The 27,251-nt window shown below is 45.6% G+C and overlaps 2 protein-coding genes and 1 pseudogene across 2 annotated transcripts; all 3 read left to right on the top strand.

The window, feature by feature from the left end:
- Positions 1-13,983: 13,983 nt before the first annotated feature.
- Positions 13,984-19,159, top strand: LOC136483278 (two-component response regulator-like APRR9; annotated as a pseudogene).
- A 734-nt stretch (positions 19,160-19,893) lies between these two features.
- Positions 19,894-20,838, top strand: LOC136481194 (classical arabinogalactan protein 9-like). The gene has a single exon (XM_066478547.1). It carries the CDS (start codon positions 19,992-19,994, stop codon positions 20,616-20,618), a length of 627 nt encoding a protein of 208 aa, XP_066334644.1. The 5' UTR covers positions 19,894-19,991; the 3' UTR covers positions 20,619-20,838.
- Positions 20,839-25,286: 4,448 nt separating this feature from the next.
- LOC136481192 (uncharacterized) lies at positions 25,287-26,825 on the top strand. The gene is made up of 2 exons (XM_066478546.1): positions 25,287-25,477; positions 25,627-26,825. Exons 1-2 carry the CDS (start codon positions 25,371-25,373, stop codon positions 26,627-26,629), a joined length of 1,110 nt encoding a protein of 369 aa, XP_066334643.1. The 5' UTR covers positions 25,287-25,370; the 3' UTR covers positions 26,630-26,825.
- Positions 26,826-27,251: the final 426 nt, after the last annotated feature.

The raw sequence follows: 27,251 nt of genomic DNA, 5'->3' as shown, positions 1-27,251 counted from the left end.
AACTCAATGAAGCAATATATAGCACATTTGAGATAGAATGATCATTTGATATTGCCACTTTGCCCAATCCTTTAACCTTGCCCTTTGAATTATCTCCAAATGTGATTTTTTCTTGTCCATCTACTTCTTCAACTAGTGAGGTGAACATACGAGGATCACCGGTCATATGTTGTGTGCAACCACTATCAATAACCCAATGATTTCTATTGATCTTATAGTTCACCTACATACAAGAGATCAAGCTTTAGGAACCCAAATTTGTTGAGGGCCCTTCACCTTCTCAACAAGTGACTTTGCAACCCAAATTTTCTTAGGCATATTCTTGTTGGAAGGTCCTAAGAACATGACTTTCATTTTCCCACTAGAATCCTTTCTAAGCATGTAGTGAGTATTGAAGGCAAAAGGTCTAGCATGCTTGGGCAAGGGTTGTGGTGGTGGAGTTTGGCACTCATGGGCAAAGTGACCTTCTTGTCCACACTCAAAACATCTCTTTGACTTTGGCTTTGACTTGTGTTGTTGTTGAGCTTGAGCCTTCTTCTCTTGGTTTGCCAAATACCCAACGTCACTTCTATCCATCTTCATGACGGTGTTCATAAGTAGCTCACTTTGTAGATGCTTGCCTCTTGTGAACTTGCTCAATCCAATCTTGAGATGCTCTTTCTCCAATTTGAGCTTCTTGTTTTCTTCCTTGAGAGCATCATTGTTTTTCTCTTCCTTGAGCTTCTTGTTCTTTTCTTTGAGCTTCTCATTCTCAAGGATCAAATCACCATCATGATCAAGAGCTTCTTGCACAATAGTGTTGTGGCTTTTGATCTCTTCAAGATCTTTCTTGAGCTTTTCATTGTCATTCTTGAGCTTGACAAACTCATCATAATCATCAGCCTCAACCACTTGCTTGCCCTTGCTACTAAAACTTTGCTCAATACTCTCAATGATCAAATCATCACATGATGTAGCTATATCAATCTTAACAACATCGTTAGTAGCATCATGTGGCTCATTGGATAAGAATTCTTGAGCAATAACAAGATTATCATGATTGATCTTTAGAGTTGTATATTCTTCTTTTAGCTTGTTATGGCTAGTGATTAGCTCATTGTGTATCCTCTCAAGTTTATCATGTTTATCTTTAAGCTCTTTCTTAGAAGATTTGAGCTCCTTGAGTTTGGATGATATAGCATCATTTGCTTCTCTAAGCTCAATACTAGCCTTTTCCGCCATATCACATTTTGCTAAAAGTGAATCATTCTTAGCTTCTAGCTTTTCATTCTTAGCTCTAGTCTTTATAATGATCTTAGTGTATTGTTTTAGCAATCTAGCAAGATCATCATAAGAAGGTGATTCATATTCATCATCATCACTATCGCTATCATCATTACAAGCATGTTCATCACCACTACTACATCATCATTTGATACCTTGCATTCACCCTTGGCCATAAGGCATAGGTGTGTAGAGGATGATGGCGGTGGTGGCGGTGAAGATGATGAAGAGTCAATAACAATGGCGGACACCTTCTCGTTGTCACTATCATCATCGGATGACCCACTAGATGAATCAATGTCTGTGAGCCAATCATCGATGATGTATGCCTTTCCACTCTTCTTCTTCTTGTGGAAGTCCTTCTTCTTGCCATCTCTCTTCTTGTATGGCTTGTTTTTCTTCTTCTCATCTTCTTCTTCATTGCTTGAGTCGTCTTTCTTGCCCTTGTACTTGTTCTTGAACTTGTCTTTCTTGGGCTTGGTGCATTGGTGTGCTAGATGACCAAGTTCTCCACAATTGTAGCAATCCATCTCAGAGATTGGCTTTCTTCTAGAGCTGATGAAGAACTTCTTCTTCTTGCCATCAAACTTGATGCCACTCTTGTTGAGCTTCTTTAGCATCTTGGCAGTTTTTCTCACCATGAGAGCAAGACTTGCATCATCAACTTCATCATCACTTGAGCTCTCATACTCAAGTCTTACTTTGCCCTTCTCTTGGCTAGCTTTGAATGCTAAGTCCTTGTCTTTCTTCTTGGTAGAGGATGAGCCATCTTGTGGCATGATGTGCATATACATCTCATGAGCATTGATCTTTCCTAAGATTTGTGTCGGTGTAGCGGTGGAAAGATCACCTTGATGAAGCACGGTCACAATATGCCCATATTTGTCAATGGGGAGGACACTCAAAATCTTTCTTACAACATCGGATGATTGCATTTGAGTGAGCCCAAGCCCATTAACTTCCTCTATAAGAACATTCAAACATGAGTACATCTTATTTGCACATTCTTTAGGAAGCATCTCAAAAGAGTTAAGCTTTTTCATGACAAGATGATAGCGTTTCTCACACTCACTCTTTGTTCCCTCATGGAGCGCACAAACGTCCGACTATAGTGCATGGGCGTCTTTGTGGTTCCTCACCCGATTAAATATATCTTTGCAAAGGCCTCTAAAGATGGTGTTTCGAGCCTTTGCATTCCATTTCTCGTAATTCACCTCATCGCCTTGTAGGTTTGTAGCATCCTGAGGTTTTGGGAAGCCTTGTGAGGCGGCTCTAAGTATTCCAACATCTAGAGCTTCTAAGTACGTCTCCATACGAATTTTCCAATATGAAAAATCATCCCCCTCAAAGATAGGAGGAGGTCCATCCCTATGAGACATCTTTCTCTAGGCGGTTAAGCCTAAATACGTGAGCACGAGGCTCCGATACCAATTGAAAGGATCAAGATGCCCAAGAGGGGGGGGTGAATTGGGCTAATTCTAAATTTCTTTGCAATAATTAAATCCTACGGTTAGCCCAATTAATCCCTTGTGCCTAGAAAGTGTTTCTAATATTCTACCGCACAAAAAGTCTTGCAACCTAAGTTCTAATCCTACTCTAGCATGGCAATTCTATAAATGTAGAGACAAGTATTGAATTGCTCAAAGTAAATACTCAAAGTAAAGAGAGAAGGAGGAACGCGGCGATGTTTTACCGAGGTATCGAAGAGTCACCACTTCCCACTAGTCCTCGTTGGAGCACCTGCGCAAGGGTGTAGCTCCCCTTGATCCGCGCAAGGATCAAGTGCTCTCTACGGGTTGATTCTTCGACACTCCGTCGTGGTGAATCACCCACAACCGCTCACAACTTGAGTTGGGTCATCCACAAGCTCCGCCAGATGATCACCAAGCTCCCAATCACCACCAAGCCATCTAGGTGATGGCGATCACTAAGAGTAACAAGCATGAACTCTCACTTGACCACGACAAGCCTTATGAGAAGGGTGGATGCACACTTTGCTACTCTTGATCTCACTAATGAGGGCTCTCTTTGAGATTTTCAAATCTCAATCACCTCACTAGGACCTTGCTCTCCTTGGCACTCTCAAAGATGTTTCTCAGCTATTGAAATGAGCAAAAGTACCCCCACACATGAATGGAGGAAGTATTTATAACATGGGCTAAAAAATGAACAGTTATGTGCCTCTATGGGGTGACCGGACGCTCCGGTCAGTTCACCTCAAATTCCAGAGATCAAATGGTGACCAGACGCTGGACAACATCTGGTTAGCACTGATCGGACGCGTCCGCTCATGATTTTCCCTCTCTGGAACCTTATTGGAGTCGACTGGACGCTGGCCCTTAACATCCGGTCACTCACCTCTCAGCGTCCGATCACTTCCAGACGACTTCACCTTGATCAAATGAACTGACCGGACTCTACACCAGCGTCCGGTCACACCGAAGCCAGCGTCCGGTCAGTATTTGACCTCCATTCACTTCCAACTCTCGATCATACATGAATGAAGTTTGCTCCAATGGATCTAAGGGTTATTTTGGAGCTACCTAGTGCTAGATTTAGTAAGTGTACACCACACCTAACTCACTAGACTCACCTTGGTCAAGCTACCTGTCCATACCCCCCTTAATAGTACGACTAAAGGAAAAACAAAGTCCTAAACTACTCTAAGTGTCTCTTCAATACCAAACAACACTTAGAACTAGTCCATCCTTAACCTTGTCGTCCATCCTTTGAAAACCGAAACGATTTCCATCATAAGGGCATGACCATCATGATAGCCCAATCGATCTCCATTACCGTGACCTAACTTATTTGCCTCTACAAAACACATGTTAGTCACAGTAATCACGTATTGTCATTAATCACCAAAAACCAACTAGGGGCCTAGATGCTTTCAACTGGTAACACCAAGAGAGGCAGTATAATAGGCTAAAAATCATTGGTGCTACCTCCATCAAAGGTCGAAGCCTCAATGCTAGCAGAACTCTGAAACCCCAAGCATCAGAAGTTTAGAACAATGAGTGGACTTTCTTTGCATGTGTTCATCAAGAGCAACCCTCCTTTGTTACTGATAACACTAAAGCGAGAGCATGGCTACTGGCCACAACCAGTTTATCATACAAAATAGTTTAGTGCAGAGTAGAGGTACACTCATTTTGCTATGCTGCAGATGATGCTCTACATGGTGTCATCGCCGAATAGGATGCTCATACAAAATAGTTTGAACTTGACGGTCAACTACTATGTTGTATGGTGCAGAATGTTGGCCTATGAAAAGACGACATGTTCAACAGATAATTGTCGTGGAAATGCGTATGTTGCGTTGGATTTGTGGCCATACAAGAAAGGATCGAGTTCGGAGCGATGATATACCGGTTTGGGCATCAATTGAAGAAAAGCTTGTCCAACACCGGTTGAGATAGTTTGGACATGTTCAACGGAGACCTCCAGAGGCACCGGTGCGTAGTGGAATCCTAAGCCAGGATAGTAATGTGAAGAGAGACAGAGGAAGACCAAAGTTGACTTGGGTAGAAGCAATAAAAGGAGACTTGAAAGGATGGAATATACCCAAAGACTTAGCCTTAGATAGGAGTGCTTGGAAAATAGCTATTCACATGCTGAACCTTGATTGCTTCTGTTGGGTTTCAACTCTAACCTACCTCAACTTGTTTGGGACTTAAAGGCTTTGTTGTTGTTGTTGTTGTTGTTGTTGACGGTCAACTGCTCTTCTTTCTTGTCAGAGAATTGTCGTAGACAAACTCAGGACTATGCCTAACAATAGAAGGATCCAATTGATGCTTACCATCTCAAAAGAATATGCATAGTCGAAACTCGACTATCTAGCTGCTGCATAGGATAAAAAGACAGCACAAAATAAAAGATCAATGTACCAGGCACGTCCTCGCTGATGAGGCAGGGACTCTAGCTCTTCGGTGATGTTGTTGACGAAGTCTAGAAACGCCGCCGCCCAAGAAGTGGAGGATCTAGGCACGTCCTCACCAACGACGCAGGGATAGGGGCTCTACGGTGATGTCGTCGGTGAAGTCCAGCAACGGCTCCGACCTACCTTTAATTAGTTCAGCTGTTGGTGAACAGATTGTCGCTCATACCAGGCTACAAGCAATCAACTTAGGACATTAAAAATTCAGAACTAAGATATATGAATCTTATAACATTTTAAAGTAAGAAACGTCTCAGGTGCACTCTTAATTTAAATATATGTGCACATATAAATCAGCTAGGTTAACCCACCTCAAATACAATTGTAATACAGATTTCCCAATAGTATTGAACTATTTCCTCTGAGTGTCAGGAACTAAGAAATTCTAGTTGTTTATCAGAAATTTATACATCACATTGTGCACATATTACGACAGGAATAAATCTCTACTGAAACAAGAAATCAAGCACAACAAAAACACTATGTTCATGTCTAGCTAAGGGTAAGTAGGTGCGCTGTGCACATCGTTGAACAACGTAGCGACATAAACGAACAGTGTAGCGGTGAGGGTGTCAATTTCGTAAGGTTATTTCAGACCTAGTTAACTAAAGACAAAAGTGGAGACCACAACCAGCGGTACATGTACACTTGACAATCTTTGGAAGGGATCAAAGTTAGTAGTCTTAATACATGTATACGCTTGTAATTGGATAAGATCTGAATACAAATGTTCGATTTCACACAGCATAAAGGCAAGAGAAAAGGATGAGGAGCACAAGGCTAAGAACATTCAGAGCAAAGCAGATCAAATCTCACAGAACCACGGGCGTGGATCCACTAAAGGGCATTTAGTGTGCACATGTATGACTAATAATCTTTGAAAGGGATCAAAGTTGTAGGAATAATACTTGTATACACTTGTAATTAGATCAGATTAGACCCGAATACCAAATGAAAGGGGAAGAGAAGGGGTGGGCATACCTGTTGTGTGCTCGTCACCGTAGAGCTCCTGGCGTCAACGGGGTAGGTCATGGAGGCGGCGGGGAGGGTGTGGAGCCGGTGAGGTGTCTGGTGGCGGCGACGGAGACCTAAGCGCCATGGGGAAGGTCGTGCAGGCAGCAGTGTGGAGCCATCTAGGCGCCCAGTGACGTGCGTGTCCGGCTGCGGCACTGGAGACCTGAGCACCTAACGTGATGGGATGTGGACACGGTGGCGTGAGCGTCGAAGCACGCGAGGGGTGAGGGCGATGCGCTAGGATCACGAGGGCGACGATAGCTCGGGTGCGATGGAGAGGGAGAGGAGGTGAAAGCTCTAGTTTGGTTTTGGTGAATTGATGAAACCCTAAGTGCTAACTTAGTTTATCAAAAGTGATTATGAGATAGGTAGCACTAGTCCAAGTGGTGGAGCAAATGAAGATCATGACATGATGATGGTGATGCCATGGTAATTATCAAGTGCTTGGACTTGAAAGGAAGAAAGAGAAAAACAAAAGGCTCAAGGCAAAGGTATAAATGGTAGAAGCCATTTTGTTTTGGTGATCGAGACACTTAGTGAGTGTGATCACATTTAGGATCGATAGCCGTACTATTAAGAGGGGTGAAACTTGTATCAAAATACGGTTATCAAAGTGCCACTAGATGCTCTAACTCATTGTATATGCATTTAGGATCTAGTGGAGTGCTAACACCCTTGAAAGTATTTGTGAAAATATGCTAACACATGTGCACAAGGTGATACACTTGGTGGTTGGCACATTTGAGCAAGGGTTAGAAACTTCATCGACGAAGTGTCCGCCCGTAGAGTGCGGACAGTCCGACGGTGCCACCGACGCCCTATACAGAAAAGACAGGGGTTCACAGAGTGACCAGACGCTGGTGGCGCAGTGACCGGACGCTGGGGTCCTGAGTCTAGTCAGTAGCAGTAGTGAGCACGCGTCTCGGTCTTGTGATCGGATGCTGGCGCGAAGAGTGACCGGACACTGGCAGGGTGCGTCCGGTCAGTGCTGACATACACTGACGTGAGGCGCACAGAGGAAACGTGGAGTGACCGAACGCCGGGTGAGTCCGGTCGAGCATGACCGGACACGTCTGGTCGTGAAATTTCGTGTTTGGAACCTTACTGGAAATGACCGGACGCTGGGGTCCTGTGTCTGGTCACTTTCTAACTGACGCGTCCGGTCATCACTTGACCGTTGAGATCGGGCAATTGGCGTTTGAAGCCGATGACACGTGGCAAGCATCGGGCGATCGGACGCTGGGGTCTTACGTCCGGTCGAACTGACCGGAGCGTCCGGTCACCCCGTGTTGTGCTCAGTAAAGGGGTACAACGGCTCTATTTCGTGGGGGCTTCTATTTAAGCCCCATGGCTGGCTCAAGCTCACTCTCTTGGCTATTTGCATTGACATAGCAACCTTGTGAGCTTAGCCAAAGCCCTCCCACTCATCTCCATCGTTGTTTCATCATCATTGTGAGATTGGGAGAGAATCCAAGCGCATTGCTTGAGTGATTGCATCTAGTGGCACTTGGCATTCGTGTTTCGCTGTGGGATTCACTTGTCATTCTTGGTGTTTGCTGCCACCTAGACGGCTTAGAGCAGCGAGGATCGTTGAGCGGAGGTTGGTGATTGTCTCCGGCTCCGATCGTGGTGATTGTGAGGGGTCTTGTGCCTTTCCCGATAGAGAGCCAAAAGGTAACTCTAGTGGATTGCTCGTGTCATTGAGTTACCTCACTAGTGGGTAGGTTCTTGCGGTGTCCAATTGTGTGGACGAGGTTCGTGCAACACCTCTTAGCCACCGAACCACCAAGTGTTGGTCGACACAACGGGGATTAGCGTGCCGGCAAGCACGTGAACCTCGGGAGAAAAAATGGTTGTCTCTTGCCCTTTGGTATTCTCCCGGTGTTTGATTTAGTATTCATCTTGTGATTGGTTCACTCCTCTACACGGCGGTATAATCACCTTACTAACTCATTTATATTCTTGCAAACTAGTTGTGGCAAGCTCTTTAGTGTAATTAGAATTGTGAGCTTGTTTTGTTATTTAAGTTCATCTAGTGGAGCTTTTTAGAGTAGCAAGTTTGAGAGCTCTTAGTGAGTAGTAATATTGCAAGTTGTGTGCCTAGTAATCATTGCAACTAGAATTGTTGAATAGGTGGCTTGCAACCTTTGTAGAGCTAGAGCAAGTTTACATTTCACTATTTGTCATACTAATTAAATTGCTTTAGTTGATTTGTAGATTTTTTAAATAGGCTATTCACCCTCCCTCTAGCTATATTAGGACCTTTCAGGAGGCTGTGGCATGTATGAGCGAAGGGAGAGGGCGCGATCGGCAAGGGGCATGGGGACGTGATTGGAGGACGCAATCTCGCGAGCGTGATTGGAGGATGTGGGTGTGGGATCTCTGGCGGGTGTGGGATCGGATCTCTGGCGGGCGTGGTATCACACGGAGGAGAGGCAGACCCAAAACAAATATCGCACCAAAAATTGTTCACGCTTTGTTTTTTTAGTCGTGGGAGATTAGGTTTTGCGTAAATACAACGCACTGTGAAATTACTGTGAAACGGGATAAGTAAATTTGTAAACTAATCACACACCTACGGCTCTGTTTTCTTGCGAGCTCGGCCGAGCACACTATATATATTAGCAGCGACAGAGCCGGCTCCTGCATCGCGGTATATATATCACACATAAGTTTAAAAAAAGAGAAGATATAGTACATACGTACTGTATGTGGGTTGGGCGAACAACAGCCACACACAGTTTTTTAATAAAAATATTATACGTGATTAGTTGGCGGCGATAATATAATCAAGCTCCTTAACCTAGCTGCGTCTACGTCACGAGACGAGGGATATCCTGCATGTTCATCCAAGGATTTCATTTGACATTGCACTGTCCTTCGTTCCCTGCGATGGAATAAGCTGGACCCCATTAGTAGCTCACGTGGCCAGTGCGGGGCCCACTAGAAGCACAAGTTGTAGATCAGCTGAGATAGGAAAAAGTCTACTCCACCCCCTCAAGTATGGGGGTTGGTCTACATAACCCCTCAACTATGAAACGGTCTGATTTACCCCCTGAACTTTTCAAAACCGTCTGTTTTACCCCCTGAACTTTCCAAAACCGTCTATTGTACCCCCGGACGGTTTTTTATCAGCGGTTTGCTACAGTAACATCGGTTTGCTACAGTAACTGCAGATTTACTACAGTACTGATGGTTTGAATTTCTTTTTAATTTTCGGTGAATCTTTGAAAAATCACAGTAAATCATAGAAAAATCATAAAATAAAAAATCTAATTTTGTTGGACTCCACATGAGTAGATCTATATAGTGAATATATAATACGGTATGCTTTAGTACAAGATTTTTACTGTAGCATTAGATTAATTGGAAAATCTAATTTTGTCCGTAATTAATTGGAATAATTCATAGCTGCAGCTTCTATGGTCCAATTGTGGTGAAATTTTTATGGTACGCTAATTATTATATGCTTGAACTATAGTAAAAATTTCATACTCATTGGACTATGTATAACTTAGTTATAGATAAATTCTAATTAATTATAGACAAAATTGGATTTTCCAAATAACCTAAAGCTACAAAAAAAAATTGTACTAAAGCATACCGTATTATATGTTCATTGTGTAGATCTACTCATGTGGAGTCCAACAAAATTAGATTTTCCATTTTATGATTTTTCTGTGATTTACTATGATTTTTCAAAGATTCAGCGGAAGTAAGAAAAAGACAAACCCCCTGACACTGTAGCAAACTCGTCGTTACTGTAGCAAAACCGCCGTCGAAAACCGCCTAGGGGTAAAATAGACGGTTTTGAAAAGTTCTGGGGGTAAATCAGACCGTTTCATAGTTGAGGGGGTGAAGTAGACCAACCCCCATAGTTGAGGGGGTGGAGTAGACTTTTTCCGCTGAGATATGTTTGATCCACTACCGCGATCCAAGCTATTTTTTGAACATGGTATGTGATGAAACAAATGCCACATGTAACACTCTCTGATTACCATATTTGGATTGTTGATAGATATTAATAATAGGTACGTACGTGAATGTTGTCTTTTGACGGGTTTTGTGCATCTAGAATATCTTATAATTTGAAAAAAAAAACGAATGCTTAGATACCTTATATTACAAGACGGAGCGAGTAGCTAATATTATGTACTTAATCCGTTCCAAATTATAAGACGTTTTGTCTTTTTTAATATATATGTTGGCAGTGTTGCTAAGACTATTTTAGGACAAAAAATAAATATCTTTAGTTATCTTAGCATTTACAAAAGGTGCTAACTGATAAAGTGTATACAACAACACCCCTATTTAGTAGGGCTTCTTGAGGAGCTTCTTAGGTGAGGCCTTGTTTCGTTTATCCTCTAAAATTTTACACCTTATCTCATCGAATGTTTAGACTTATGCATAGAGTATTAAATATAAAACTAAAAAAATAACTAATTGCATAGATTGCGACTACTTTGTGAGACGAATCTTTTAGGCCTAATTAGTCTAGGATTTGACAATAAAGTGCTACAGTAACATATGTGTTAACGACAGATTTATTAGGCTTAATAAGTTCATCTCGTGATTTACTGATGAATTCTGTAATTTGTTTTGTTATTAGTATCTGGACACCTTAAAACTTTACACCCAGAAACTAAACAAGGCCTGAAATACTAAGCATACTAAGGATTGGCTAAGCGTCGTTGTTGTATTGACGTGTACATGCCCATAATCGGCATGTTCGCTGATTGATTTCTAGAATGATAAATCCGGCTGATGCTGGTTTGTTGTGAAAGAAAAATAATATTTACTAACTGATAAGTCCTGACTGAAATCAATAAACGAACAGACCGAATAACATCAGCCTTACGGCTCCCATAGTGGGGGCGATAGGATTAGGAAGCCGTGTGGGTCGGATGAACCACCACCACATATGAATTCTAAATTAGTTATTATTCCTTCAACTTTGGTTAGTTGGCCACGATAACCTTGGCAACCATTATTGTGTAACTAGTGCTTTTTCTTATTTTTAATTGTGAGAACAATTTAGATTTTCAAGATATATAACTTTTACTATACAACTAAATATGCGATGATGTCTACTTTTAAAAGACAAAATGGTATACAATCTCCTACAGCTAAAAAGAACAAAGTGTGAATATTTTTTGGTGCGACATTTATTTTGGTTCGTCCGTCTGTCCACGCCTGCGATCCCACGACATCTCCCACAAGTTGCGTCCTTTGGTGCGATTTTCCTTGATTGAATATTGCCTGTCATGTGATAGAGGAATCATGGTAAAATATGAAGTAAAAAATTATTGTGCTATCCATATACACATTGCATGTTTGTATGCACCAGCATACATAGCAACGAGCAAAAGAAAAGAGAATTAACACAGAAGGAAACAGAATTAAGACAAAAAGAATCTCTTTGCATTTCTGAGAATCTTGCTAAATCTGCCTACATTTAATTACTTCCCCTCCTTTTATTTGGTTTCACGCTCACTTGTTTTATTACCCTCGCTTGCTGTTTTTGCTGAAATTGCCCTTGGGTCTGTTTATTTTGAATCATTTTCCCATATTCTAATTAAACTACAAAATTTTGAATTAGGATACGAGGTAAGACATGTAAACAGACATTTCAAAACTACCTGTAGAGTCCAAAGAACTTAATAAATAAATCGTTCTAGAAGCAATGTAAATTCTCTCTAATCTTTTATTTGGTGTAGTTAGTGTTATCATAATACCCGTATGTATTCATGAGAAATAAATCATGGATAAAACGTGGACACTTTTTTATGCGACATTCCAACATGGGTCTATCATCCTACCAATATCCTTGAGGCAGATCACATAAAAAATGAGAGTCCCTTTATGATATTGCTCACAAGAGACTCAAACTTATATCTAACATGGTAATGTTGAATTGCTTTTCATCAAAAACATCGACAATGATAAACGGGGACATAGGTTTTAGTATGCATAGTGGAGGAAAACTCAACCTTGGCCTTCTCAACAGTTTTTATGAGCCTTTGCAGTGCTAACTAGTCCTTACTCAGATAGTCAAGAGGTGCACCATAAAATTATGCACCACTAAGAAAAGTATCACCATTGGTTACCATAACATGAAAAATGTGTCGAAATTAAGAATTACAACACCTAATTCAACATCTTGGAACAGACACTCAAGTTGATACCTTATTCTACCATATATGTCTGTGTGGAATAGTCCTAAAGCCACACATATTTATACGATGAGTATAACATACTTTGTTTTAAAATTTTATGAGAGATTTTTTAAGACACGTAGTATTATCCATGTGACAGGTACTAATATTTAAATATATACTCGAACTTGTGTGTACAGTATTATATAGAGAAGCAGCGGAACTTATTTATGTATTTATTGGCGCATGAAAGAAATGGATATCGGAGAATTCTTTCTGCCGATATAAAATATTATCTTAGTCATATCATGAAAAAGTCTATACAGTAGAGTTTATGCGCCTGCGACGCCGCGCTCTCCGTGACTGTATTAATTTCACGAACTTTGTTTTTTGAATTAAATGTCACTTTAACGTCGATATTTAATTTAACAATATTGTTATCTTATTATGCTATCCGTGTGTTTTTAGTATAAAAAATTTAGTTGTTCCGTAACCACGTACGGACACGCTGACTAGTCTACAATTTAGAATCAAAGGAAAATAGTACATGCCTACGTGTACATACTCGCGCAATCCATCCGTCCGTCCGTCCGTCCGCCCGTCCGCGAGGAGAACCGGAGCAAGGTTTTGGGATTCAAAACGCTAAAAATTTCGGTGGTCACCGAAATTGACGAAATTCGGAAATTTCAGAAATTTCGGACCGGTTTTCAGTTAAGTTGACCAGTCAAACATTTCGTATTTGCCCCAATTTTGACAAATTTGGTCCGAATTTTTGATAAAAAATAGAACAGCAGACAAATCAATTAAAAACGATCAAACAATACATATACTTTGATCAAGGCTTAAGAACAATAAATACTCCAATAGTTTTCAAACAGAGACTGCAGCAAGCACAAATTTAATTTCACAAGTAGTGCCGACCATGGTGCTGTAGCCCTTGCATGCCCATCTGCAGCATCACCACGGCTAATGCTTGCACTGCCCCTGGCCCTCATCTGGCTGATGCCGCTGCTACCAGTAGCTTGGTGATTTGTTTTCCATGGCGCCACCGAATGAACCATTACAGCAACAATGGAGGATTGGGGATTAGGGATTGGGGAGGATTCAGGATAGGAGAGGAGAGGAGTGGAAGGGGAGACGAGGGGGAAGGAATGAACTGAGCGGGAGATCCGTCGCCGCGCTTTCTGGTTGCGCGCAACGCGCTAGGCGCGCCGCCGCCAGCCAGACGAACGGGAGTGAGGAAAAATGAAACTCTAGGGTTTTCACTTCTGTGTTTGTGCTTTTATAGCTATGGAGGGCTTATGCAGGCTGCTAGAGACCATGGGCTGGGCCGAAAATTCAAATTGGGCCAAAATATTTTGTCCGGTACCATTTTTTCTCGGGCCTGTCCGAAATGGATGAATCCCACCGAATTTCGGCCCAATTCGGTCGAATCCCAGAACCGTGAACCGGAGAAGCATCAGCAAGCCGGACCGGGCCCAGCTGCAGCGGCACATGCAGATGCACGCGCCAAGGAAACAACAACAACAAAAAATGAAGGAAAAATCGGGCACCCGAAATATCTAAATTCAACAGCGGGCGCGGGAGGAGAGGCGAGGGGAGGGGAAAATATCTCGGTGGGTGCTGCCGTGGTATTCCACCCCACGCCTCCCCTCCGCCTCCGGCTTTGATCTCATGATCTCGTCTCGCTCCCCGCCCCGTCGCCGCTGACCGCGCGGAAAAATAATATTGCAGATATTTTCCCCACCGCTCCTTCCATCCCCCTCTTCCCTTTCCCTCTCCTGGCGGCCTCGCCCAGCCGACTCCTGCTCTGCCCCGCTCCGCTCCGCTCCTCCCGGCAGCAATCAATGTCTCCCGACGCCGACGCCGCCGTCGCAGCCGCCGGAGGAGGAGGCGGAGGTGGTGGAGGAGAGGCGGGCGCCGGCGCCGGCGCGTCGTCGTCCCCCGCGTCCGCGGCAGCGGCGGACGGGCGGGCGCTGGTGCGGTGGGACCAGATCCTCCCGCGCCGCTCCCTGCGGGTCCTCCTCGTCGAGCACGACGACTCCACGCGCCAGGTCGTCACCGCGCTCCTCCGCAAGTGCGGCTACCGCGGTGAGTCGCCTCTTCTCCTCCCTGCTCCACAGCCCGCGGTCGTTAATCCCCCCGGAAAGGAAATTCTCGGCGCTCCGTTGTTCTGACTCCTCTCCCTCCCTCCGGGAGACGGACGGCAGTGGCCGCGGTCGCGGACGTGATGAAGGCGTGGGGGGTCATGCGGAAGCGCGCCTACGCCTTCGACCTCGTCCTCACCGAGGTCGCCATGCCCTCGCTCTCCGGCATCCAGCTGCTCTCCAGGATCGTCGCCGCCGACGAGTGCAAGAACATCCCCGTCATCAGTAAGCCTCCTTTTTCCTACTCGCTGCTCGATCGAAGCCAGATTCATATTTTATTTCCTTTCCCCCGCAATGCTTCGTGTGTGCTCACGACGTGCCTCGATTTCTTCTCTCCTTCTTCTGGATCAAATCGACCCTGGGAATGGATTAGGCTCCACTAGTAGCCAAGCGGTAACTTCAAGCAAGGGACTGGTGATGCCGGATATACTGTATAATTTTATGCTCACTGCTCAGCTCTGCCTGAATTTTTATATTATTATACTCCGCACATGCTTGTTACTAAAACCGGGATGCTTGTTTCGTATGAGCAGCTTTAAGGTTTGCTGTGTCATCATTGTTAGATTAGATTCCCCTCTGTGATCTTCCCCCCTTGTGCTGTAAGCCAAGTGTTGCGTACATACCATTCAAGGATTAACATGGCATTAGAGTGCTTGGAATATGGGAGTGGAAGTAGTTTGTTCGCAGAGTTTGTGTGGTCACTGCTGTTCTGTTCTGCAGAATTTGATTCCAAGTATGTGATTGGAGCCAAATTATCATTTTATAAGATTTTTGAGTGGTACATATATACACTTCTTTGACAGGCACAGGCTAAACTCTATAATCAATCACATATCTTGGCTGGGAAATTCTCCACTTCATCGGGTACTTGCCAATTTGAATTCACATATCCATGGCATTAGCTCAACAAAAAATGAGGCGGCGGTAGTCCTGGAAATCAAATTAGAAAATATTGAATTGCAGTGCTCTAGGTAGCCGTTGGAACCAAGATAGCTGCAGCATTACATCAAGGAAATCAAATTAGAAAATATTGAATTGCAGTGCTCTAGGTAGCCGTTGGAACCAAGATAGCCATAGCATTACATCAATTCAAGTACTTATTTTAATGGTACTGGATCTATGCTAAATATAGGGGATGTTTACATTGAGTGTGCAAAAAGACAAGAAAGACCTTACCAAATATGAACAGCACTTTCGTCAAAGAACAAAAGATGAGCTGGGCAACATGTGATTGATGTGTTTATGTCAATTCAACCGTTATTGTAGCTCATATTTTCCTAATCAACTAAACTAATGTTATGACAACCACTTGATCAGCTGATCGGCCTAGTATAGTGATGTGCTTATATCTGACATAATGCCATACATGCATCACAAGCGGCCTTGAATTAAGAGAATTGATGAATCTAATATTTAGATTTGTTATGGGTTTCATCGGTTTTGCACTTGTTGCCTATGGCAGTGATGTCGTCCCAAGATTCTATTGGCACAGTGCTCAAGTGCATGCAGAAGGGTGCAGTGGACTTCCTTGTGAAACCAGTGAGAAAGAACGAGCTGCGTAACTTATGGCAACATGTGTGGAGGCGGCATGCAGTAAGTTCTTTTTCTGCAGGTCTTTAAGAACATGCTTCCTTTTGCCATGGCATATTGGTGCATGCCGCAAAATGTAGCCTTATCCAAATGCTTTGTTTGATTTTATTTGTCAACCTATCTGGATTTAGTTTGGCTGTCTTTTTTCTTGGAGCTTTATGAACTATATATAAGTAGTTATCTGAGATCCTTGGTGAAAAACTGGAGAATGGTCTTGTAGCCAATTTAGCTTTTATCATATCTTTTATATACTGTTGATTTATAGTTTTTCTTTGGGATACTTAGGCATTAAGAATTGAATGCAGATGAATTGCCAGACAAATGGATCAGAAAATAATGCAGCCAGCAATCATATAAGTGCCAATGTTGCTAATGGGTCAAAGACAGGAGAAAACAGCGATGAGGAAAGTGATGCCCAAGTAAGTATCTAACCTTGCTTACACCTATCTGTTCAACTGGCATTAATGCATGTGTTCAGTTGCATATTTGCATTCCTGCTTAGCTTGACAACGCCAGTTTAATAGAAAGTAGTAAAGTTTGACAGTATAACATTTAGAGACATGTCCTTTTCTATGATGGTTTTTTTCTTGACTTTACGTAGTGACTGTAACTGGCACTGTTTAATGGAATCAATTAGAGTTCATCATTTCATCCTTTATGCAGTTCTGATATATCCTTGACATTCATATTGGATTTCCTTGCCATGTTACATTATTATAGACTGTTTTGTCTTGATCAGAGCTTTGGTAGCAAGAGGGAGGCTGAAATTCAGAGTGTTGAGAAGTTACCAGAGATTCGTAGAGATGAAGTGGCTGGTTCATCCAAAAAAATTGAACCACAAAGTAAGTCTTATGATGATGGGGTAAACACAAAAGTGGATGCGTCAAAAGATAGCGATGGTAAGGAATTCAGACCTGGTTACATAATTTTATGTTAACTTGTGCTCTATTATTAGTGAGTTAGTGTGCACCACTCTATTTTGCCTTAATGGTATTTTGTCATTTCATCGCATGTAGGTGCTCCAAGTGGAAGTGAGAAGAATGTGTGTCCCAAATGCCTTAACGGTATTACTTCTGCAAAAGTGGCTGAGCAAATTATGGATAATGCCTTGAGGATCACGGATACAAGTTCACGTCGTCCAAGCAATCTTGGCAAAGATTTGGGTATGACTGAGCCAGCAGCTGACAGAAAATGCCAATCTTCAGTCATGGAAAATAATGCTGTCACGAAGGGTGCTGCAATAGGTCATGCTGATTCTTCCCCCTCCCAATTTCTGGAGACCAACTTGGGAAAGCAACACCATCTTAATGGTTACAAAAACCAAGAATTCAGGGAAAAAGATATCTTTAATCACTCGAATTCCTCTGCCTTTTCAAGGTACTTTGTGCTGATGGGTTCTAAACTTTAGTCTAAATAAATTCTGATTGCCTATCTAGTCCTTGAACGTGGCTGGAAATTATCTGTTAATGCATGGCTTTCTGTCCATGCCCATTTGTTTGTTTACGAGGTTACATGTTTTAGTACTCATATAGACCCATTAGTTGATGTTAGTAACTCCTCAAATGTGTTGCATAACTCTGACTAGCTTTATTGTACTTGTCCATCGCTTCAACATGACACAGATATGGCAATAAAAGGATAGAACCATCAGGCGAGATACAGTTTTTTTCCTTCTCTCTGCACCACTGGGCAAGAGCATGTTCATGGCAAGGACCCAGTTTTCCAACCCAATGGGGTGTTGCTGCCTCCCAATGAACATAATACAGGTGAGAGTACAAGGCAAGCTCGAATTACTTTGGACAGTAGCATGGAGGGTGCTGCCATCATGTGTTCCAGCAGTGCTAGGGAAGATGCTGGTGCAAGTAGTTCTTCCCATAGAAAGGACAGTATGAGCCATCCCTCATATGGGTTTATACCTGTTCCAATTCCTGTCGGTCCTGGGATGCCCTACCATTATGGTGCAATTCTGCAGCCAGTATACTACCCACAGGGTCCTCTTATGCACTGTGATTCAGCTGGAATCAACACGGCAGCAATCCAGCACGCCTCTGGTCAATCTAATTACCATGAAGCTCCTGGTAAACCATCTCAGGTTGATGAGCACAAACAGTCAGAGGAAAACCACCAGTTGCATCATTCAAGACAAATTCTTCGTGAATCAGGAGAACCAATTGACATGGCGAGAGCTCACATGGATCATGCTAACCAGAGTGCAAGCTGCAGCCAAGATATCTGTAAAGGAAGTGGATGCACGGGTAGTGGTGAAGCCGATATCAATGCACATACAATGGTTGCCCTAGAGAGTGGCAACGAAAGTGGCATCCAAAACAGTGATAGGACTCGCCGTGAAGCCGCATTGATGAAGTTTCGCATGAAAAGGAAAGATAGATGCTTCGAGAAAAAGGTATTTCATTTGATAACCCTTTTAGTCATTAAATAACTACCAAATTGTTTCTTTATCAACTCAACCTTTTGTATTTCATTTCTACAGGTTAGATATCATAGCAGGAAGAAGCTTGCAGAGCAAAGGCCAAGAGTTAAGGGACAATTTGTAAGCCAAAAGCTGAAATCAGCTACAACAACAGAAGCAGAAACTGACTCGTGACAGGCGTTAATTTGTAACTGTATTTTTGATTCTTCCCTTCCCACCAGGTGTGGGCAATTGGACTGGTAAGACTGAAGGCTGGCAAAAAAATTTCCCTTCCATGGTTAGCCTTTCTGTACAAGGGTGAACTCTAGTCTTTATGTCTAGTGTTTGTTGGCATTCAAGCCTTATTTTGTAAAGTACATCAAATTGACAGATGTTCAGAGGGTAAACGGGTGGTGGTTAGGAAAACGGTGCAACCACCCGATTTCGTCTATGTACTTAGATGTTTGTCGAGTGAGAAAGCAGAGCCTGTACAGCTTATTCACCCATTTTGTTGCCATTATAATAGTAGTAACTTGTAATTACTACTATGACAACAACAGACACTGTTGTACAACTTAGAACAGCCTTACAGTCAGCAGGTCTTTCCCATTGGGGCCGTGCCATATCATTTTTTGGTTAATCCTGTGAGTAATCTTCTCGATAAAGTGCCCACCTGTATGCAGGACAGTTGAGATTTGTTTGATCCAATCCAATCATCCAGGATTTTTTTTTTTTTGATAAGTCGACGGGGAGGGAGAGGATCCCCCACCCGATTTTCATATTGATTGAGTGGCTCCAAAAGTCGAATGTTCAAAGTACAAGGTTTTCAAGTTGCCCAATACTGGTTTACATTGCGTTAACTAAAATAGTGCACCAAACATCAGCGATCATCATCCAGCATTTTGCTTGCCTGGAAACTGAACCAGGAACCAGCAGGAATGCAGGAAGCACACCTTGTCTTTGTACTAGTACACAGCAGCAATTCAGCATATATCCTTTGCCTGTCTTGTACTCTGGAAAGCATCAACGAATCATCATTCACTGGAAATCTTTTGACCTATTTCCTTAATACTTCCTGTGGCCTATCATTTCACCCAACTGGAGATGCACATGAAGGCTAAGCCTAAGCTGCGGATTTGTTGGGATTAATCTGCGCCGTAAGAGGAATCGGCAATTCCTTGCTGCCGATTTCAAGAGCATCTCCCTTTACAGCCAGCATTTCTCATCTCACTCAGCCCACGTAATATTCCGCTGGAGCTTGCGCCTCAAGTTTGGCACATTTCTTTGCCGCGCTGGGCCTCCAGCTCCAGCCTCCGTCTTATAAACCAAGAGGTCCACCAGCTTCGCGGGAATCTCCTCACCTGTGAAAGCGAGCACACGCAACGCAGCTAGCTACGCAAGCAAGCAAGCGCATCAGTGTGTCCTGCGTTTCTTGTCGGCGATCGAGCTACCTAGGCGGCGGCAAGCCGGCAATGGAGGGAAGAAGGGCGGCCGTGTCGTCATTGGTGGCAGTGGTGTCGCTGCTGCTGGTGTCCTCGTGCTGTTTCTCGGTCGTCGTCGCCGGTGACGAGGGCGAGCCGGCGGTGGGGAGCCCGGACACGAACCAGCTGTGCGTGAGCAAGTGCGGGACGTGCCCGACGATCTGCACGGAGTCGCCGCCGACCATCCTGCCGATGACCGCGCCTCCGCCGCCTGCTCTGGCGCTGCTGCCGCTGTCCGGGCCCCCACCGCCGTACCTGGAGCTGGTGCTGCCCCCGCCGCCGCCGGGGGAAGTGAACGACCTTCTGCCCCCGGTCATGCCACTAACGAGCCCGCCGGCGCCGGAGTCCCCGTGCTCGACCCCGCCTTCTTCGTCGTCGGAGCCTCCGCCGTCACCACCCCCGCCGCCGCCACCGAAGAGCAGCAGCGGCGACGGTGGCAGCGGCTCGTCGTCGTCTTCCCCGTCTGCGCCCTCGCACTTCTCGTCGTCGTCGTCGTCCAACCCGTACTACTACCTGTACCTCTCCGGCGGCGCCAAGGCCCGCGGCGGCGCGTCCGCCAGCGCTTGCCCGGCGCTCGTCCTCGCCGCGTTCCTGCCCGTCGTAGCCCTTTTCAAGTGACGCACGCTCATCAGTCGGGTGTCGTCCAGACCGGCCGGTGTTAAGACTGGAACATGCATTACGTACGCTCTTCGTTTTGGCATCCGATTCGATGATGATCTGTCGCGAGTCGCGACCTTTCCCGTGCCAGATGATGGATCCATGCAGATAGTAGCTGTGTTTACAATTTGTTCATTGTATATTTGTATTAACGTTCCTGTACGTACCTTAATGATTTTGTAAAGTGAATTCTAATGACGGTCCAGTGTGTTCTGCTTCTGCCTTTGGCTTCGACGTTGCATGCTGATCGATGGCTTCATGCTCAGTGCTTTGTGAGGAAACTGTTACTATCTTTTTCTTGTTTGTCTCACCAGGCACAAAAGTGTGTCTTACACACTTAAACTAAGGTTGCACGTACTACACATTTCTCCGCCGCAATCACCCCACCCTGCTCTCCTCCTTTTGTCTCTGGCAGCTTCCACCATCGGATCCATGGCCTATATATGTGCCATCGCCATATTACCCGAGTCTCCCAGTGAGAGAGCGCCCTCAGTGGCTTTCCTCCGGCCCCCTGCCCTTCTTCTCTGGCGAGCTCGCCGGCGACGAGGGTAGGCGGGTCGGTCCCCCGGCCCTCTCCTCCAGTAGTTCCCTTAGTGGAATAAGGCGCTCGGATGGGTGTATTGAGGACTACTCTCCTCCTCACCTTCGTCCTTTTGGGGGTGGGCAAGCTTCTTGCGGCCATGGCGGCCGGAGAGAGTTCCCTCCAAAGCAACGAGGTGAGTACTACAATAATGCCCTTCTTTTCTCATGTGCTCCATCCTTGCTTGCTCCAAGAATCTGTGGGCCGCGTGGTGCCGCCCCCAACCAAATCGAGCCAAGGAAGTAGCATCTTTTGCAACACCTTCATCAACACCGGCGACCAAGGCCAGCAGTACGCGTGCACGGCAGTGCTGCGGTGCTCGTCTGTGTCCCTGCGCAGGTGCCTGCGGCACTTCCGGATCCGCTGGATCTCCATCCGGAGCTACAGCGGTGAAGCCATGGGCGCGGTCGCGGGGCACAGTGGTGAAGCCATGGGCGAGATGGCCTGGTCGTCACCAAGGAAGGGCGAGGAGACCAACGACGAGCTCGTCCACTGCGCGCCACCCGAGTTGGCGCTGCTGCTCGTCAAGACGGAGGCTCACGCGGGCGTCTTCCACATCGGCAAGCGACAACGGCGGCTCCACGGTGGCTGGCGATGCCTACTCTGGACCCATGCCAGAGCTTGTGGCCACGAGTGCCACAGCGACGATGAGGGCGAGGGGGCGGCACTTTTCCCCCGTGGCGTCGACACCGCGCCGTTCGCCGCCGCCGCAATCCAATCGGGCCCGCGCGTCCTCTCCTGGCCCGGCGTCGTGCCTCCCCACGGTGGTGGACCCCTGCTGGTACGACCTGGGCCCCACCGCCTGCGCTGTGGGCCCACCTGCTGGGAGCTGGAACGCATGCAGGCTCCCTCCGTGGCCATCGCAGACTCCCCCGAAAGCGGTTGCCGACACGTGCCTTCCACGCATCTTTTCAGGACGGCTGCCGTGTTGTATTACAGAGCAAGTTTTTGTTCTTCATGAATCTGCTTTCCTGTTCCTACAGACATAGAAGTGGCGAAGCAGTATTGGTGTTTGGGTTCACCGTCAACGTAAGTTGAAGCAGATCCTTAGATTTGGCATCGTTGGCTTAAGCCCGGTGAAGCCTCTCGCTATCAACAGCTCAAGACTATTTATTCTCGAAGATACAGGTCGATCAGACAGTCGAGAGGAGCACCACCGGAGTGCGAGAGCGAGGACCATCCATACTTCTATCGTGGCCACTTCTCGTGAGCCCTATGGCCCTGACGGGCCTCGCGCCCTCGACGGAAGCATCACCTATGTTTACATAAGCATATCAGCAGTAGCTTTTACTTGCATGTGCTCTTTAATCTGGGAATTCTTTTCCCACACTGGTGTACTGTGCATTAACGTTATATATTAAAAGTTGTTGTTGTAAAAAAAAACTATCTTTATGGAGCAATTTTTGAGTCATCCCTAGCAAGCTCGGACGATGCTTTTGCTGCCCTACCAACCTCCCAAGGTTGCTGTTGGGCAAGCCGACATCCTTGGCTCTACCTCTAAGGATTTGTTTGGAATGCAGAATAAGAGCACAAGAATAAGACTGATTTGACACGAAAACATAGAAAACAGGAAAAATATGCTGGAATTTCATATGAATCAGTTTAATTTCGGAGGAAAAACATAGAAATAGGGGACACTGGGGCAAGAGGGATTGGACCCCAACGGAGAACCCTTCACCTGAATCCCTAGAGCTTATTCCTTCTTTTTCTATTGTGCAACCATGATAGTTTTCTGTATGTTGGCACTATTGTTAAACCCAAAAATTTAAGGTTGCGTGAATTGAATACGTATGTGTCCAAAGAGGAAGCTCATATTATCATCATGTACTCTCCAACGGAGGTGGAGCCAGAAATGTCTTTTATTATGGGTGCCAAACTGGCAACATACAATTTTTGGAAACATTTAATCGAATTTAAAATTTCAGTGGAAATTATATTAACTTAGGGGGTTCACCCCCCTTGGCTCTCGCTCTCCGGTCAAAACTAGCTTTTATATATGGAACTCCAATTCAATGCATACAAAGGCGCGTCATGCATGATTTGCATCAAAATGTCATGCACAAGAATGGTAGTATAGCCCCATCATTGGTGTAAATTATTTGGGAGGTTCTATTCATCATATGCCTAAATTTTGGCTTTTATTTAGGCTTTTTTTCCACCACATTGATCAAGATATGACATCCACTATTGTCTCTTTCTCTACAGCAATGCGTAACTTATTTTCTCACTTCGTCTCACATCCACATGTGTTCTTGCCTTCCCCTTGCATTCCCCTCATCCTTAGAGGCTATTGGAGCACCTCTTCTCCCGCCACACTATCCACTCCATTTCAAGTTCCTTTGTCCATAGACATTGTTCAGAAACCATCCTCCGCCATCAGTGGCGGGCCCAAGATTTTCAGGGTGGTATTCAAAATGTAAAGGGGTATTTTTTTTTTTTTTGAAAATGAAAGCCTAATATTTGACACGTATGATGCCTCATATATACATAGAAAATATATAAGCCTAAATGTTTTTTCGACAACCAAAGCCTAATATCCAGCTAACCTCAACTGGCAGGGGTTGGTTTGCTAGTTGATGGGCATGCGTGATACGTATGCGTCCATCCATCTTCCAGAGTCGTATATACCACCCCTGAACGAGACAGGCCATCGATTTAACTAAGAATTTTACGCAAAAAAAAAAAAGATTTAGCTAAGAATATTGAGACGTCGGGAGCTGCTGAGAAAATAAAAAGAGAAGCATTGGTGATGTGTGGCGAACGCAGAGAGAGATACGCAGGCAGTATTTGGGTCGTATTTGGGCTGTTGGGCTAGCAGGTGGGGACTGAGGAGGAAGGTGAGTAGCAGCGTTTTTGGGCTGAATTTTTGACAGATTATTCATTTATATACTTTTCTTTCCTTCTTTTTGCAATATACAATACATATATAAACACTATATGTACAAAAAGATTTGCCAAAAAATTTGGGTATTCAACTAAATACCCTTGAATATAGCTGGGCCCGCCCCTGCCGCCATCCAGACCAGACCTGCTGCCACCCTTGCCTTGACATAGAAAAACCTCAAACCGTGACCCCACACAGTCACACGCTAATAGGGCCTGTTTGGTTGCTGTCTGGTAGAATAAGCAAAAAATTCTAGCCACCAGGCACTCAAAATCAGTGGTCTGGATTGCTTCCTTGTTAGACAAACTTGCCTAGGCAAGAAATCAAACATACCTCTAATCACACCAGAGATCATCAATGCATACTGCAATGGCATGCCTGAAATCTAGGAGGCATGGTGAACAAAACTTCAGCGACGCTTCAATTAATACGACCACTTCTGGGTCCGTTCGGTTAGCTTAGATTGAACCTAGGAACCATTCTAGCTTATCAAGATTATACAAATCAGTTAACCTTTTCAACTTGGAATTGTTCCGGGGACTGTTCCGAAGGAACCGAACGAGCCCTTGAGCTGCTCTCAGAAAGTCGGAATTGAATGTTGTGTTCTAGGACCATGGTGACCAACTTCAACCTACGCCTTGTTTAGATGCCACCAAAATTCCAAGTTTTTTCACTCTTTCTCCATCACATCAATTTTTAGCCGCTTGTATGGAGTATTAAATGTAGGTAAAAAAAATAACTAATTACACAGTTTAGTTGGAAATCACGAGATGAATCTTTTGAGCCTAGTTGGTCCACGATTGGACAATATTTGTCAAATAAGACGAAAGTGATACTATTCATCGGGTTGAAATTTTTTCAGCATCTAAACGAGGCCCTAGTTGAAATGATAAAATATAATGGACATGCTTAGCAAGTACACTTTTCTGGCTAGCAGCAATTAGCATCTAGCAGTCCTATTTTTGGGAAGCTCGATTTAGCAATCTCCTGGACGATTAGCTCATTGACATGTGGGCCCTTCTCATGACAATTGAGCACGAGAAGGGGGAAAACCCCGAAAAGAAGCAAACTCACGAGCTCCCGCCAAATTAACCTCCTTCATCCATCCATATATAAGAACGTCAACGACGCAGAAGCGGATGGAGCGTCGATCCATCTCGATCGATCACCGATCAATTGAGTTGTTCGTCGCATGCACTTCCTCGACGCGACGAACTATAGCTAGGCAGGGCTCCAACCGGCGTGCATCATGCTGCGGTCCACCGGCGACCGCGTCGTCATCGTGGGCGGCGGCATCGCCGGCGCCCTCCTCGCCAAGACGCTCGAGAACCACGCCGACGTCGTCCTCATCGACCCGTGAGCTCAATTTCGCCGTTTGGTCGGATGCACATTTGATTTTCTCTCAGCGCGCATGGATGGTGGATCGGATGATCCATGCTTGCTCTTGATATGCATGGCCGGTGACGCGCGCTCCATGTCCATGGATCCATCCGTGCTGCATGCAGGAAGGAGTATTTCGAGATCCCGTGGGCGAACCTGCGCGCCAAGGTGGACCCGGCGGCGGTGGAGCGCACCGTCATCCCGCACTCCGACTACCTGACGCAGGCCAAGGTGGTGACCGCGTTCGCCGTCGGCGTGGACGACTCCGTGGTGCTCACCTCCATCGGCCGCGCCGTGGCGTACGACTTCCTGGTGATCGCGACGGGGCGCACGTGCAACCGTCCGCAGAAGCAGTCGGAGCGGCTGGAGATGTTCCAGCACGACAAGGAGCGGATCGACGGAGCCCGGTCGGTGCTGATCGTCGGCGGCGGGCCCATCGGCGTGGAGCTAGCGGCGGAGATCGTGATGAAGAGCCCCGAGAAGCGCGTGACCCTCGTCCACGGCGCGCCGCGGCTGCTCAAGGTGATGGGCGCCCGGGCGTCGGCCAAGGCGCTGGAGTGGCTGCGGTCCAAGAACGTCACCGTGCTTCTGGACCAGACGGTGGACCTGGCGTCGGCGACCCCGGACACCCGGGAGTTCACGACGTCGGCGGGGCAGACGGTGGAGGCCGACGCTCACTTCGTGTGCACGGGCCGGCCCGTGGCGTCTGGGTGGCTCAAGGGGACGCTCCTCGGGGAGCATGTGGACGAGGAAGGCCATCTCCGGGTGGACGGCCACCTCCGCGTCGGCGGGCTGCGGAACGTGTTCGCCGTCGGCGACATCACGGACGTGCCGGAGGCGAAGCAGGGCCACCTGGCGCAGCGGCAAGCGATGGTGGTGTCCCGGAACCTCCGGCTGCTGGTGAAGGGCGCCACCCGGGAGGAGAAGCTGCACCGGTACAAGCCGTCCCCGAGGACGTCCATGACCGTGACGCTCGGCCACCGCGACGCGCTGGCGGAGCTGCCGTTCATGACGCTCATCGGGCACGTCCCCGGCGCCGTCAAGCCACGGGACCACTTCATCACCAGGACGCGCAGGATGATGGGGATCAAGAGCAAACCCTACGGCACGATGCCGCACGTCATGTGAGGGAGGAGATCCGATCGACGTCGTCCCCGGCCCCGGTGCAGAGAGATCATTCCGTCCGGCGAGTGGTGGTGCACCGATGAGCAGATGGAGACTAGCTAGGCTCTCTGAATTTTGCCACGTTCTAGCTAGAATCGTTTGATCTGGTCGATCGCCCGAGTATGGAAGCATGGTCACATGCTATATGTATGATACATACTTTTAAATACTCCCTCAATTCTAAATCGTGAGTCGTTTTTACTTTTTTTTTACTATAAGTCTTTACCAGTGGCAGAGAACAAATTAAAATTAAGATATGACAAGATCGATAACACCACAACAGAGTGTATATAAGATTAAACAATCAAACACTTCTTACCTGATCGGCTGGTGTGGTCTAAGTGACTAAGTCAGAATCCATTATCATAAAGGAAAAAGAAAATGAAATGGTTCACTACAGGAGCATCAACACAGATTGTGAACTATGATATGCGTATAAAAACAAAGGGACCATGAGAATCAATTTGAGCACAATGGTTCCATTTGGCACGGCTCCACTTAATTAGTAGAGCTATTTTTTTCAGCTTTAGCTTCACGAACAGCTCTACCGATGAAGCTAGAGCTATTTTGTTAGATCGTTTGGCAA

Source organism: Miscanthus floridulus, chromosome 9 (assembly GCF_019320115.1).
Source record: "Miscanthus floridulus cultivar M001 chromosome 9, ASM1932011v1, whole genome shotgun sequence".
In the NCBI taxonomy this organism is placed as follows: domain Eukaryota; kingdom Viridiplantae; phylum Streptophyta; class Magnoliopsida; order Poales; family Poaceae; genus Miscanthus; species Miscanthus floridulus.
Note: the sequence above shows the minus strand (reverse complement) of the source record. Positions and strands in the feature narration are given on the sequence as shown.

Excerpts from the sequence above, each read along its gene's own strand:
- LOC136481194 (XM_066478547.1), top strand. The coding sequence starts at position 19,992 with ATGGAGGGAAGAAGGGCGGCCGTGTCGTCATTGGTGGCAGTGGTGTCG.
- LOC136481192 (XM_066478546.1), top strand. The coding sequence starts at position 25,371 with ATGCTGCGGTCCACCGGCGACCGCGTCGTCATCGTGGGCGGCGGCATC. Across the intron at positions 25,478-25,626 it reads GACGTCGTCCTCATCGACCC|GAAGGAGTATTTCGAGATCC; the intron begins GTGAGCTCAATT and ends TGCTGCATGCAG.